Source organism: Rana temporaria, chromosome 3, assembly GCF_905171775.1.
Source record: "Rana temporaria chromosome 3, aRanTem1.1, whole genome shotgun sequence".
In the NCBI taxonomy this organism is placed as follows: domain Eukaryota; kingdom Metazoa; phylum Chordata; class Amphibia; order Anura; family Ranidae; genus Rana; species Rana temporaria.
Window position 1 is genome coordinate 211,060,116 of NC_053491.1, and position 16,321 is coordinate 211,076,436.

At 44.0% G+C, this 16,321-nt stretch overlaps 1 protein-coding gene across 2 annotated transcripts in view; it reads left to right on the plus strand.

The window, feature by feature from the left end:
* The window catches only part of LIN7A (lin-7 homolog A, crumbs cell polarity complex component), a 155,828-nt gene that overhangs the window by 91,609 nt on the left and 47,898 nt on the right, over positions 1–16,321 (plus strand). For both annotated transcript variants that reach the window (XM_040344204.1, XM_040344205.1), the window contains exon 2: positions 14,012–14,130. In XM_040344204.1, coding sequence (XP_040200138.1) covers positions 14,012–14,130 — 119 coding nt within the window. The remainder of the gene's footprint in view (positions 1–14,011; positions 14,131–16,321) is intronic.

A 16,321-nucleotide genomic window follows, 5' to 3' on the forward strand; every position in this document is an offset into this window, starting at 1 on the left:
AGGCCATTGTTCTGCTGCGCCAGTGAAGAGAAACGCGTGGTATCAAAGTTAACAGCCTAAGCATACTCGCTGATTCTGCATATATCTGGTTGAAAAGAAAACGTATTTTAGGTGGTTTGATTTATTATCAACAATCCCACAATCTAATGTCTATAATATATAATGGTAGCTGAAACAGTGTCCACAAGGCCAGGTGAATACACCAACTCAGATGGAAGGCTTTAGTGAATGATGAAAAGACCTTTTTGTCTGAGCTTTTTTTATTAAAACATTTGATTTGTACCTGATTTATCAACCACGCTAATAATACTCTTCTTTTAACCACTTCAGCCCCGGACCATTTTGCTGGTCATTGACTGGGCCACTTTTTGCGATTCGGCACTGCGTCGCTTTAACTGACAATTGCATGCTCATGCGACATGGCTCCCAAACAAAATTGGCGTCGTTTTTTTCCCACAAATAGAGCTTTCTTTTGGTGGTATTTGATCACTTCTGCGTTTTTTATTTTTTGCGCTATAAACAAAAATAGAGCGACATTTTTGAAAATAAAAGAAAATTTTTTACTTTTTGCTATAATAAATATCCCCCAAAAATATATAAGAAAAACTTATTTTTTTTTTCCCCTCAGTTTAGGCCGATACATATTCTTCTACATATTTTTGGTAAAAAATATCGCAATAAGCGTTTATTGATTGGTTTGTGCAAAAGTTATAGCATCTACAAAATAGGGGATAGATTAATGGCATTTTTATTAATATTTTATTTTTTTACTAGTAATGGCGGCGATCTGCGATTTCTATCGGTACTGCGACCTTATGGCGGACACTTCGGACACTTTTGACACATTTTTGGGACCATTGGCATTTTTATAGCGAGCAGTGCTATAAAAATGCATTGATTACTGTAAAAATGTCACTGGCAGGGAAGGGGTTAACACTAGGGGGCGAAGAAGAGGTTAATTATGTTCCCTCATTGTGTTCTAACTAAAGGGGGGGTGGGACTGACTAGGGGAAATGACAGATCGCTGTTTATACATTGTATGAACATGCGATCAGTCATTTCTCCCCCTGAAAGGACCGGGAGCTGTGTGTTTACACACACAGCTCCCGGGTTCTCGCTCTGTGACGAGCGATCGGGGGTGCCCGGTAGTGATCGCGCCCGCCGGGCACTCGCATCGGCACCAGGGGTGAGCGTGCGCGCCCCTAGTGGCTGCAATGCAAAATCACGTTATATTACGTGATTTTGCGCAGCTGAGCTGACCTGCCGCCGTAAAACTATGGTGGGCAAGAGGTTAATGGATCAGACTGGCCTTCTCCAGCTGTTGTGTACATTGGCCACTTGGGTAACAGTAGAACTGTATGTTGCTTTTTTCATATGAATATGTACAGAAGCAAGTAGTAGTGTGCATGAATCAACTTACTCGCCAGGGGAAATCTGAACTCTTGACTTCTCTGTGTGCTTACTGCAACTTCCACTTAACGGGATAATTTTATGCATTCTTGAAAAAGCTGGTTTATCAGTGAAAGATTGGAGAACAGCTGTAGTGGATCTACATGTCCCTGTTTGACTCAAAAAAATACTGTTACCGGGGTGTTTGTAAATAGTCCCTTTATACACACTGAAAAAATTGCAAATATTGCGCCAACCATAAAGTGCAAAATAAAAGCTGCTAACACAACAATCAGACAAGAATTGTAACGGTGCAAACATTTTTAAAGTGTAGCACTGTGTATCAGAGAAATAGGATGACCTATTTCAATAACATTTGTGGTATTGAAAATATAAAATTATAAAATTATAAATATAGGGTATTATCCCTATATATGATGTGAGCGACTAAAAAGACGCAATAATAACCTGTAAACTAACAACAAGCAACTTGAAAAATAGGACACGTGGCGTGTATGTACATAGGGCCAAATCCACAGCCAGCGGCGCAAATTAAGTTACTCAAAACTTATGTCATTTAAGTTACGGCGCCCTAAGTTTGTGTCGTAAGTGCCGTATCCACAGCGCATTTGCGCACAAAATTGCACCAGCATAACTTAAATTCCGAGGCGTAAGGCGGGGTTATTGCAAGTGGGAAGGAAGTGGGCGTGCTTCATTGTAATGAGCTGTGACCCCATGCAAATGAAGGGCCGGCTGTACTGCGCATGCGCGCACGAATCTGCTGCTCACTGCGCATGTGCAGAACTTTGCTCGGCGCAATCAGTGAGATAGGTAAAAGGCCAAGCGTACTTAGTTTGAGGATCGCCCTGTGTATAAAAAGCCCCAGTCAAACACACTTCCCTTGCAAAAGTATATCCCAGTGTTTCCCTTCCATGAGCAATTTGCTTCTGCTCTTAAAGCGGTGGTTCCCCCTTAAAAACAACATTTTTTTATTCCACTGCCCCCCCACATTCCATCACGATTAAGGCTCTTAATATTTTTTTCCTGCTGTACATACCTTAGTACAGCATATTCACCCGTGCATCCGGGTTGCGAGTCCCGCGGGAGTGGGCGTTCCTCACAGGCTGTTGATTGACGTTTTCCCCAAAAACGAGCTCTCCCCCCGTCGCGTAAGCCGCGTCACGATTGGCGAAAGGAGCCGAACGGCGATGCGCATGCGCAGTATAGCGCCGACTCGCCGTTCGGCTCCTTTCGCCAACCGTGACGCGGCTTACGCGACGGGGGGAGAGCTCGTTTTTGGGGAAAACGTCAATCAACAGCCTGTGAGGAACGCCCACTCCCGCGGGACTCGCAACCCGGATGCACGGGTGAATATGCTGTACTAAGGTATGTACAGCAGGAAAAAAATATTAAGAGCCTTAATCGTGATGGAATGTGGGGGGGCAGTGGAATAAAAAAATGTTGTTTTTAAGGGGGAACCACCGCTTTAATGTTTGTTGGTGTGTTGTTAAGTTGTTGTTAAGGTGTTTGTGAGAAAAGTGTTTGAGGAGTTGGAGAGTCTAGTTGGTGTTTGTTTTTGATAAGTGTATTTTGTTAATTTGTTTGTTATTGTTTTTGCTGATTTTTTTTTTGTGCTTGTATTTTGTTTGTTTTTTGTTCGTGTTTTATTTAGAATTTATAGTAGCTGTCTGCTTGTGTGTTTAGATTTTTGTCTGTTTTTTGGGTGTATATTTTTGTCTGTTTTTTGGGTGTATATTTTTGTCTGTTTGTTGGGTGTGTATTTTTGTCTGTTTGTTGGGTGTGTATTGGTGATTGTTTTTTGGGTGAGTTTCTTGGTCCTGGGTGGTGTCTGTGATGGCCCCCAAGCGCAGGAAGCTTAATTTCACCCTGGGAGAGAAGCGAATTCTTGCTCGGGGCATCGTGCGATATGGGCGATATCTGCATGGCCCTGAGAGCCGGAACACCCCCCCGGCCAGGAGGAAGGAGCTCCTTAAACGGATAACGGATCAGGTCAATGCGGCGGGGGGGGGGAGACCAGGACCCCCGCTGGCATACAGAAAAAGATTAACGACCTTAGGAGCGTCGTCCGCAATAAGATGGCAAAGATGGACGCCCATACCAGGGGCACTGGAGGAGGGGGACCCTGCCCAGTCAGACTGACGGAGGAGGAATGGGCAGTGGCCCAGTGTTTCCACCCACAGCAGGTGGTGGGCCTGCCTGGCTATCAGTCAGATGTTCCTGTGAGGACAGGTAAGTTTTTGGTTTTTCTCTCTGGTGATTAGCATGTGTGGGTGGGGGAAGGGAAGATGTGCCAAGTGTGTGGATCCTCAAACCTGTGATTGTTTTGTGTCCTCCACAGATGGCCAGGAGGTTGCAGGCCCATAAGGCCAGGAGGTTGCAGGCCCATCAGGCCAGGAGGTTGCTGGCCCATCAGGCCAGGCTGCTGCACCACCCCCAAGACAGGCTGCTGATGACTCCCAAGAAGGGCAGGATTCCCCAGGGGAGGGGAGTGGCCAAACCTCCCCGCATGAGGAGGTTGAGGGGGAGGAGGTTGAGGGGGAGGAGGATGAGGGGGAGGAGGATGAGGGGGAGGAGGAAGAAAATATTCAGATTGGCCGGGAAGTCCTGTTGGCCTCTGATATGATGACCTTTGAGTCTTCCCCTGAGGCTACCCCAGAGGCTGGCACCAGTCAGGCCACCATCAGGGGTAGCCCCTCCCACTTCTCCCCCAACAGGCCTCCTCCCACAAGGGTCACTCTATCCCCTCCTCCCAGGCCACAAGCCTCAGGGGCAGGCAGGATGGCGACCCAGGACACCATGGAGGTGGCCGAGCATCTGCCGGTCAGTCTGCTGAGGGACAATGCCCGGCAGACCCGCACTCTGGCTAAAATGCTCCAAAAAATGACCCAGATGGAGCACAGCCTGGGTGTAATGATGGAGGCAGTCGGTGATGTGGCCACCAACTCAGTGGCGGTCATTATATGCATGAACGACCTACTGACCGCCACAACAGGCGTGGCCCGGGAGGTGACTGCCCTGACCCAGGCTGTGCAGGACAATACTAGGTCTGGCCAGGCCAATGCAGCTGCCCTCACTGCCTGTCTCAGTAGAATTGCAGTGGCCTTGGAGGGCAGGCCAGCAGGGGAGGCTCCTCCTTCCCCTGCTCACCCCCCCCGGAGGCTCCTCCTTCCCCTGCTCACCCCCCCCCCCAGGAGGCTCCTCCTTCCCCTGCTCACCCCCCCCAGGAGGCTCCTCCTTCCCCCCCCAGGAGGCTCCTCCTTCCCCAGCTCACACCCCCCCAATGGACATCCTCTGCGAGGGCGTGCCCGTGCCCGTGGCCAGCCAAGGTGTAGCAATCGCCGCCGATAATTAATTAGCAGGGATACTTTTTTATTTTTATTTTTATGTTTTTTTTTTATTTTTATTATTTCATTTGGTATTCTGTACTTATGATTTGATTTATGTGTGTGAATGATGTGTGAATGTGGGGGGGTGGCATTCCTGATAAAATAAGGGTGTCACCCTCAGTTTTGGTGGAGTAGGGATCCCCAGGACCAGGGAGAAGTGATCCCAGGTTCCTGAATGGTGTATGAATGCACAGTGACATAATTGGAGCCGTGGCGTGGCGTTGCTGCTCCCAAGTACCAAAGGGGGGGGGGGACTTGGATCTAATCCAATTCGATGTGCATGTGATGTGTCTGTGCTAGGGACCACAGTGGCATGCATTCATGCATTCTCATTGTGACATCATTAATGTGCGTTTACTCATATGCATTCTGCGAGGCGTCTCCTGACTGCTGTTCCCTCAGAAGAGGGGGTACCCTGGGTTACTAAAGTCACTATTATAGATAGGGGCATGGATGCCCCTGGCATGGTGGCATACAGATTGTAGTCCAGCAAGTGTGTGTGGTCAGCTCTTCCTTCATGGTATTGCTTTAGCTGACCTTTACACAGCATGTGTAAAATTAGGGCTGCTTTTATAAAGTGTAAAATTGCTCCGGGAAACTAACAGAAGCGCACAGGTCGTAATCTACGCCACACACACTTAATTTTGTGGATCGCCCTATCTCCATCATTTGCATCTTTGCCTATCAAATACAGCGGCGTGTCTAGCGTAATTTGCGCACAAAGAAGCGCCGGTGTAATTATTTTAGGTAGGACGGAAATACCGGAATTTCATGCGTATCTCGTTTTGAGGATCAGGCGCAAAGATACGCGCCGTGTAAAATTAGAAATCTCGAGTTAAGTCGGCGCATCTGCTTTGTGGATTTGGCCCAGAGTGTAACATATAACTAGGATTCATGAAACACCTAGGATCATATAAGTAATAAACAGCACATATATATATATATATAAATATAAAATATGAATGACCAAAAAATTATACAAGAAATGGGATATGGAAATTCCCACTGCAATGGGTAAGATTGAAGAAATTATCAAATAATCGCTGGGATAAAAGTGAACCCCAAGGTTCTGTCACTATAAAGTTCATTAATGGATGTCCAAATTGGAGAAAAATGGCCCAGGTCAACACACTATGATGACAAACCTTGGGGTTCACTTTTATCCCAGCGATTATTTGATAATTTCTTCAATCTTACCCATTGCAGTGGGAATTTCCATATCCCATTTCTTGTATAACTTTTTGGTCACTCATATTTTATATTTATATATATATGTGCTGTTTATTACGTATATGATCCTAGGTGTTTCATGAATCCTAGTTATATGTTACACTGTGTACATAGACTCTTAGGCCCCGTACACACGGGCGGATAATCCGCTGAAAACGGACCGCCAGACCGTTTTCAGCGGACATGTCCACCCGGAGATTTCTGTCTGATGGTTGTACACACCATCAGACAGAAATCCGCGCGTAAACAATACGCGTGGCGTGGCCGCGCCGTCGCCGCGACGATGGCGGCCTTGAAGTTCAAAGCTTCCATGCATTGGTCGAATCAGTACGACGCATGCGAGGGATGGCGGTCGGTTGGACGTGTCCGGTGAGTCTGTACAGACGACCGAACACGTCCGACGGACAGGTTTCCAGCGGATAGATTTCTTAGCATGCTAAGAAATTTTGATCCGCTTGAAACTGTTCGATCCGCCGGACAATTGTCCGGTCGGGCCTACACACGACCGGATCTGTCTGCTGAAACTGGTCCGGCGGACCAGTTTCAGCGGATCGATCCGGTCGTGTGTACGGGGCCTTAGGCCTCGTACACACGATAGGTTAACCACAGGACAACGGTCTTATGGACCGTTTTCATCCGTCAAAACCGATCATGTGTGGGCCCCATAGGTTATTTAACCTTAGGTTAAAAAAAAGCCAACTTGCTTTAAAATTAACCTATGGATTCCTAACCGATAGGTCAAAACCGATCGTTAGTAGGCACGACCATCGGTTAAAAATCCACGCATGCTCAGAATCAAGTCGACGCATGCTTGGAAGCATTGAACTTAGTTTTTTTCAGCACGTCGTTGTGTTTTACGTCACTGCGTTCTGACACGATCGGTTATTTAACCGATGGTGTGTAGGCGTGACGGACCATCAGTCAGCTTCATCGGTTAACCTATAACAACGGTCCTTCAGACCGTTCTCATCGGATGGACTGATCGCGTGTACGAGGCTTTATAGCCACGTGTCCTATTTTTCAAGTTGCTTGTTGTTAGTTTACAGGTTATTATTGCGTCTTTTTAGTCGCTCACATCATACATAGGGATAATACCCTATATTTATAATTTTTATATTTTCAATACCACATATGTTATTGAAATAGGTCATCCTATTTCCCTTATACACACTACAAGCCTATTCACAGCATGGTGGTAATCCCCTGGAAATTAAGCAAATTTGTCTCCTTATTGTTCTTTTTGGAGGATTTGTATGATACATCTGTAGCACACTCCTCAGGGAGCTGCTTTTGTTTGTTCAGTTCATTTCTCTGCCTTTAAACCCCAATGAACTGTCCCAGCCCCTCTGGCACACCTAGCAATGTGATTAATGGAATAACTCAGCAGCAATACACAACACAGTTCTTCTTGTAGTTTACTTGAAGAAAAGTAAAATTCAGGTTAACATTAGTCAGCCAGGACCTGTGTAAGTACCCATTACTTGGTTGAAACTGTTTAAAGAAAACAGTCAGGAACACTATGCAACCAATGAAAGCAATAGGTAACAATGTGTACAGATTATGGGCCAGATTCTCGTAGATTTGAGGCGGGCGTAGCGTAAGCCATTTACACTACACCGCTCCAACTTACTGGAGCAAGTGCCATATTCCTCAAGCACTTGCTCCGTAGTTTGCGGAGGTGTAGTGTAAAAGGCCCGGCGTATCCCCGCGTATTTCAAAGGGGGCGGCTTATATTTAAATTAAGCGCGCCCCCGTTCCGATCAAACTGCGCATGCGCCGGGTTAAAAATAGCCCAGTGCGCATGCTCCAGTTCTCGGCGGAAAACGTCAATGACGCCGACGTGTGCGTCATTGACGTAAAGTCGTATTCAAGAACGACTTAGGAAAACGACGTATCCGACGGGAAAAGACGACGCGGACCCGACGCCATACTTAACATGGCATACGTGGGACTGGCGTAAGGTTACCCCTCATATAGCAGGGGTAACCTTACACTTACGCAAACGACGTAAGCGATGGTTACGCGACGCGATTTTGTTCGGGAATCGGCGTTTCAGGCTCATTTGCATAAACAAATGAGACCTGAATGTAAACGCCACCTAGCGGCCGGCGGCAAATTACATTTAAGATCCGACAGTGTAAGTGACTTACACTAGTCGGATCCTAGCCTAAATCCGGCGTATATTGTTTTGTGAATACAAAATAATGATACGCCGGCGGGAAATTCGATTTACGCCGGTGTATCAGTAGATACACCGGCGTAACTTGTTTGAGAATATGGCCCTAAATATACTCCCCAATAACTTTTGGTGTATGTGGGATTCTGTGGCTAAAGGGGAACCCCAGGCCAGCCTACGATACCTGTAGTACCCACCCAGTGAAATATCAATACCCGTGGTGTGTCCCCTTTAAGAGCAAACGTGGTAATGTCCTGGAGGCAAAGCTTTGCGTTTTTATTATCTTCACTGGAAATGTAGGAGCTCTGTGGACAATTCACTTTAGAGCGCAATGCTTGGTGTTTTAGAATGTGTTTTATCCTAACATTTCATCATACAAGTAAGTGTAATAACATATTATTTAAAAAATATCTCTAGAGATTGAATGCTGAATGTTCAGAAACCATAAATTGTAAGCTCCTGAATAGTAATCATCTCATATAATATTAGACTACTGCATAGTAGATTGTCTCCAATAGTAAATGTTAAAGTACATTGACAGATTATTCCAAACAGCAAAGAGTGTTGCTCATGTAGATATTTACTCCTAATGATGAAAAATAACATAAATCACACATATGACAGCATGATTGTTGTATAGAAACATCCAAACGAGCATAAAAAACACCACTTAAGAGCGCAGTCCTCTGCGTTGTATGCGCCTAATAAAAGCTGCAAACAGTAATTTGTGGAATGTAGGAAGTCCATCTACAGCAGTCTAATGTACAAATTAGTTGCCTTTCTAAGGAGGCAAGAATACACTGAAAGGATAGTCTAAACGGCAACGTATGCTGTATAACAGAAATATCTCCATTCCAACTTCTTCAAAAATAATTTAATACAATTGCCGCATACGCACATCCGGAAATTCCTACAAGAAAACCGTGGATTTTTTTCCGATGGAATTTTGGCTCAAACTTGTGTTGCATACACACGGTCACACGAAATTCCGACCATCAAGAACGCGGTGACGTACAACACTACAACGAGCCGAGAAAAATTAGGTTCAATGATTCCGAGCATACGTTGAATTGATTCCTATCTTGCATGTTTTTTTTGCACGTCAGATTTGCATACAGACGATCGGAATTTCCGACAAGAACTTTTTCCCGTCGGAAAATTTGAGAACCAGCTCTCAAATTTTTGCTGTTGGAAATTCCGACAGAAAAAGTCAGATGGGGCCTACACACAGTCGGAATTTCTGACCAAAAGCTCACATCGAACTTTTCTTGTCAGAAATTCTGGGATCTAAGATCTGGGATTGTGAACACAAGGTACTTTCAAATGGATGTGTGGGACTTTTTGGGTGCATATAGACTACACTTACAGGGACTGAAACCCATTCATTGATCCATATACTATGCAAAAGCATAGGGGGATGACCTTCTCCCCTTCTATTGAATTGACTGTTGAGAAGCCCAGGGGGGATGACCTTTTACACGTCTATTCAGTTAGCTTTTAGTCGCTCTGTTGATGGCTTAATATCCAACTGTTTCAGTATTTGATCCAAAAATGGGACCTGTGTGTCTGGGATGCTCTGTATTCATTGAGCATTTGGAAATACTGAGATCCACCATGACCCTAATGCCACGTACACACGATCATTTTTCGGCATGAAAAAAAACATTGTTTTTGAAAAACGCCATTTAAAATGAACGTGTGTGGGCTACACATCATTTTTCAGGTTCTGAAAAACGAAAAAAAAAAAATTTGAGCATGCTGCATTTTTTAACGTCGTTTTAAACTATGTCGTTTTTCGGGTTGCAAAAAATGATCGTGTGTGGGCTAAAACAAAATTTTAAACCCGCGCACGTTCTGGTAAAACTACCGTTCATAATGGAGTAAGCACATTCAACACGCTGTAACGGACAGAAAAGCGTAAATCGTCTTTTACTAACAAGGAATCAGCTAAAGCAGCCCAAAGTCGAATAGAACTTCCCCTTTAGAGTGCCGTTGTACGTGTTGTACGTCACCACGCTTTGTTAATCATTTTTTTTAAACGATGGTGTGTGGGCAACATCGCTTTTAATGATGAAGTTGGAAAAACTTTGTTTTTTGAAAATGCTGAAAAACTACGTTTTTTTTCATGCTGAAAAATGATCGTGTGTTTACGCGGCATCAGGATATTAGTGGCCAACTGATATGGTTCCTTTAGATGAGTGATGTGACCTTTATAGACCTGGGAAGGATCTTTGATAAGGATGCATGGCACATTATGACTCTTTTCTTTTCTTCCTGTGGTTCTTCCCTACGGTCCCTGTGTCAATGTCAGTCTGTCAATGTTCTCTTCCTAATAACTTTTGGTTTTAACTATTGGCTGATTTATACATTACTTATCCTAATAAAGTAAACCTTGGTTCACAAACCATATTGGGGAAATTTAAACTGACTGATGGATAAATGTGCAGAGTTAAAAAGTCTGTCTCTTCCTCGCCTCTGCTTTCTCTGTTTGGTGGATTACAAAGATCAGCTAAGAGAAATCCATAAAGTTTTTATGTAGACTTTACACATTTTTTAAATATGACAGATTTGTTAAATTTTTATTTTACATTTTGGGTGGTAAATATTTTTGTATACGTTATGATTGACAACAGTTACAGGCATCCCTCCCCTTTTCTCAAGTCCTTTCAACCCCTACACTCTTTTTGCATTTCAATAAAGCATTTAACTGGGGTTTGTCCGGCTGTTTAAATGTAGGAAACAGCAGGGGAGGGCTGGCAGCCTTAGGCCTGGGGGGCAAGTCCAGTCAAGTGGCCCATAGAGTGTGGAAAAGTGATGGATTGAGGAAAACAGTCTAAGATTTTTCATGATCACAAGAGTCCGCACAGAGGCCCCCCTTACATCAGAGTCTGCACAGAGGCCCCCCTTACATCAGAGTCTGCACAGAGGCCCCCCTTACATCAGAGTCTGCACAGAGGCCCCCCTTACATCAGAGTTTGCACAGAGGCCCCCCTTACATCAGAGTTTGCACAGAGGCCCCCCTTACATCAGAGTTTGCACAGAGGCCCCCCTTACATCAGAGTCTGCACAGAGGCCCCCCTTACATCAGAGTCTGCACAGAGGCCCCCCTTACATCAGAGTCTGCACAGAGGCCCCCCTTACATCAGAGTCTGCACAGAGGCCCCCCTTACATCAGAGTCTGCACAGAGGCCCCCCTTACATCAGAGTCTGCACAGAGGCCCCCCTTACATCAGAGTCCACACAGAGGCCCCCCTTACATCAGAGTCCGCACAGAGGCCCCCCTTACATCAGAGTCCGCACAGACCCCATATACATCAGATCGGATGTAAGGGGTGTTCTGGGAAACTTGATTTAAGGGTGCATGCTTTGGACTATTGTGTAAACAGGGTCTCTGCTCACCAAAGCCTACCCCCCTCCCCTTTAACAAAGTCCACAGAGCACCCCTTTTTATACACTGGGAGGCAGGAGAGACTAGAGAGGGTGAGCTTACCAGGATGGAGGCTGAGGCGCAGGCAGGCTGTCTGATGCTTTTTTGGGTTCAAACTTCTTGTCCAGTGCCAGCACATGCCCGGGGAGTGTGAGCAGGGCAGACTCAGAAGGAGGAGGAGCAGATAAACTCTATCTCTACTCGTGTCTGTGCAGAGAGAGAAGGGGATGTCAGCGCTGGTGTGCGCTGAGGCTGAGCTATGTGTGAGACGAGACATAGCTCAGCTCTGCAGCCATCTACCTCGGAGCTGACACAGGCACGGCTGCACAGTGGGAGGTGAGCAGCGGCCGTGACCTGTGTTAACAGAGCTCCAGCAGGCATATTCCTTCTCTGCAAAAACAGCATTTGGTAGTGGTGACTGGTGGCTGTGCATAGTGTCACCAGCCCAGGGGGAGATTTCCACCCTGCCCCCCCTGCCAGCCCTCCCCTGGGAAAAAGTGTACTCGGCAGGTACACATTTGAATTGTTATCAACTGTCTGGACACTGTAAATTTCTGTCCTTTGGTACAAGCTTTTCTATTCCTAAAATGCTGATAATTAACTATAGTGTGAGAACTAAGAACATTTGTTCCTGTGTATAATCAATAACTATATATGCAGGCGGGAGGGCCGCCATATTGGCTCATTAGATAATTATGCTCTGCTTTCTGTTTTTGTACAGAATGGATATTCTTTGCTACTGTTTCTCAAAATGCAAGTCTATAAGTGGGCTGACATATTGTACTTGTCATGTTTTGGAATTTTAAGAGTTGATAAGGTGGGAAGTTGAATGAAGCTGATTCAAACATAGAGCTCACTCTATTGGTCAATATATGAGTCTCTATATTAAAAAGAAAAAGGGGAAAGCATGAAAAATCTCACATGAACATATTTAGCGTGAAAGACACATCACTAGAAATAAAGGATACTTTTTTTTTCTTCTTTTTTTTTTACTTTTCTTTGTGTGTGTGTTTAACTTTTGTGAATGAGGCTGATTCAAACATATAGCTCCCCCTAGTGGTCAGTTTACAAGTCTCCATATTTATTTATTTTTAAAAAGAGAAATAATGAAGAATCCCACATGGATATACAGTATATAGAGTCAAAGACATAGCCCAGGACATAAAACACACTTTTCTCTTTAAAGTGGGTGTACTTTTTTATTTTTTTATAACTTTTTAAAGTTTTGGATACAGTGTGGAAGAGTTAAAAGCTCTGTCATGTTTTTGTTACTGTCTGTGTTACCCTCTCTATTTGATGGGATAGTTGTTAAAAGATAGGATTTCCCCTCACTTTAGAAAGAGATCATACCTGTTGTGTCTCCAAGTGAAAAGAAATGTTCCCAATGGGGTACAGACATAAAATATTATTTATCAAGATATTTAGAGGTTTAAAGCCCAAGTCCAAACTCTGTGCTCCATTAAACTCCCTAGATTGCTGCCTTCCCCTCTTGAAGCCTCTACTGGCATTACAATTTAATTTTTTTATGTTTTTATACTTATCTTTTCAGAAGTCTTGGCAGGGGTCTCCAAACTGTGGCCCGAGGGCCAGATGCCAGATGTGGCCCTTTGCTAGCTTCTATCTAGCCCTTGGGGCACTATTCCTTCCACTAACGCAAACAATGGGGCACTCTTTCTTCCACTGATACCAATGATGGGATACTATTCCTTCTACTAATAGGGGCACTACCCCTCCTATTGACCACCAATCCTGAGGGCATATTTTTTCTCACTGATGCAGATTTTTTTTGCCCCTGCTGGCCACAATCTGGCCCTCCTAAAGTCTAAAGGACAATAAACTGGCCCTTTGTTTAAAAAGTTTGGAGACCTCCGGTTTATAGCATAGCTGGGGACATTTGCTAGTGGTAATAGTAGTCTACTTCCTTTGCTAATTACGAAGTCAGTGGATAACAGCTGGCTCCCAGAACAAAGTCAGGTAGGTAAGGTGATATAACTGTCACAGCCAGCTGGCTAGCCAACCCTCCAAGCTTTAAAACATAATATATACCAAATAAATCCTCAGTGCAAGTGCTTGTAGTAGCAGGATTTAGAGGGAAAATACACAAATGTAAGCACTTTTATTGTTAGTAATTATATGACTTTTGTGCTGCTTTACAATATGTTCATTTTTCAATTTTTCTGTAACAGTTTATTCCTATATACATTCAGCTTTTCAAAAGCACAGTCTGTGTGACAATTTGCATTTCTTCCCCGAAACTCTCTGTGTATATTCCATGAGTTATTGCGAATTGTAATTGTCTTTTCCTCTGTGCCAGTCTGCTTTGAAAGGTTCTATATTTGCTTGCTTGTGCATAGTAATTTGTTTCTTGGTTTATTCATTCAGATGTTACCCGAGCTATACAATTGCTGGAGAAACTGGAGACATCTGGGGAAGTGCCAGTACACAAGTTACAGAGTCTAAAGAAAGTACTCCAGAGTGAATTTTGTACCGCCATAAGAGAGGTAATTTTTGTATTTTATCTTTTTATTTCAATTTCTTTCATCAATATTCAATACATCCATAAAAAAGGAGAATCAACTTACATAGAAAAAAATGAAAAGAGGATATTTTCATGACCCCCCCCCCCCCCCCCCCACAGAAAAAAAAATACCCCTATCTCACTCCCCTTCCACCCCTCCAACTCCCACAGGATTATCATTTCTTCCATATTGAATTCAGGGTCTAGGCCTCTCCTCGTGGTCTCCACTGTCACAGTCTTGGTCCTCATTCTCGACTATCCTGCATATCCATATAGCCCTTAGATTTTTTTAAATTTACAGATCTCTACCAGATCACAAGGTACTTCTCCAAGGAGTCCTCCCCCCTATACATTCTTTCTTCAATGGCTCTAACCCACTCAACCTTTGCAACCCATTCCCACATGCATTATTTATTTATTTCATATTTTATGCACATCCTTTCATCATCCATTCATTGCACAAATTGCAGGGTGGCACACTGTTTCTAGACACTAAAAAGCATAATTTTTGAATGCACATTTTACCATCCACTATTTAGGCACTCTTAAGGCAGCGCCACTCCTACATTCATACCCTATTCAATCTATTATTCCATCCAGGTGGAATAAATTTACGTAGAGGCAGCTACCTGTAGGGGGCGTCAAAACCCCACATATATTGTATTTTGGCACTTTTTTTATTTTTTTTTCCCACTGCACAAAATCATTTATTTTTCTCAAGTGACAAGCTGCATCTGGTGGCAGGTGACATGGCAAGTGACACACTCGGGGCTCCCACTGATTCTACATTATGTTGAGTTGAACCATTTCATTTTATATTACAATGTAATAATATAAATAATGCGCTTCAATCATCCTGACACCATAACAACCATGGTGCCGTGATCATTGAAGCACTAACACCAGTGAATATTTTCTGATAGTGCCCCTCTCGAGACTAGACTCTGGGTCCGCCCCTGGATACGGCTGTGTGGGCAGAGCCCTGTACGGACATGCTGTTTTTAAATTGTGAAAGTGTGTATGGGGAGATGAACCCTTGCCCACTGTCATGAAGAGGGGCATGTTACACCCTAAACATGTATGTAACATGCTCCAAAAAGGTGAACTTATCTTTTAAAGTGTTTTAAGTGTCCATTTTTATACAGTGATCTAGTACATGGGATCTTATTGATCACCGTTAATCCCAAAGCATGTTGTATGCTTGAGTAAAGCACTTCTATGTCAAGTGTATCAAAAATAGTTTCTGATGGAGCCTCAACGTGGGTAGATAGTTGTACTCTCACTTGGGAGAGTAATACTATGGCAAATTATTGCAAACCTAGTTCTGTGTGGGGGGGATTCCTGACTGATTGGGATGGGCTGTCAACATACCCCAGTGCACAGGTAACTGCACCCTTTTTGAGTTTTCAGCCTGTTGAAATTTAGGTATCGTATATACTCAAGAAAAATCAGAGTTTTTTGCTGAAATGCCCCCCTCGGCTTATACTTGAGTCACCTGTAGCCCCACTCTTTCTCTACAAGTTTGCAAAGTTTGTTGTCCGGGGGACCTACGGCCGAGGAGGACCGATTTTTCAAAGCTGGGCACCCCTTCCATAGACTCCCATGTTAAATGGTAATTTCTCCGGTGATATGGGGACCCAGTACCGGCCAGTCGTAGGTCCCCTGGACCCAGAACTTGGCACACATGTAATAAAGTAAAATAGCCGCGCTTAGGAAGCACTAAATGGAAGTATGTAGCAGTGTTAATAGGAACGTGTGTAAAAACCAAACATAAAGTAAATAATCCAATATAGGAATAAAGGTAGAAGACTGCAGCCCCCCCAAAAATGTGATCCCCTAGGGGATACAGAGAATAATAGCAGTGGTGTGGGGATAGTGGCTCTGTCTAAATGAAGGCTGATAATACCCAGAAGTTGGTATGTAACGGACTATATTAACCTCAAAAAAGTGTATGACTAGTGGGTCTAAAATATAGTGCCTCCTTAAGTTGGTAAGTGATGTACCAGTGGTAAAGTGAGTATAATAACTAACATGAGTGTTGCTATAACCACATGCAGTACATAACATAAATTAGTGCAAAAAATACAAATAAATATAAATGTGACCAACGTTGAATAAAAATGATATGAGGTAGTAACAGACAGCACTGATGCTGAAACTAAAAGTGTCCAAAA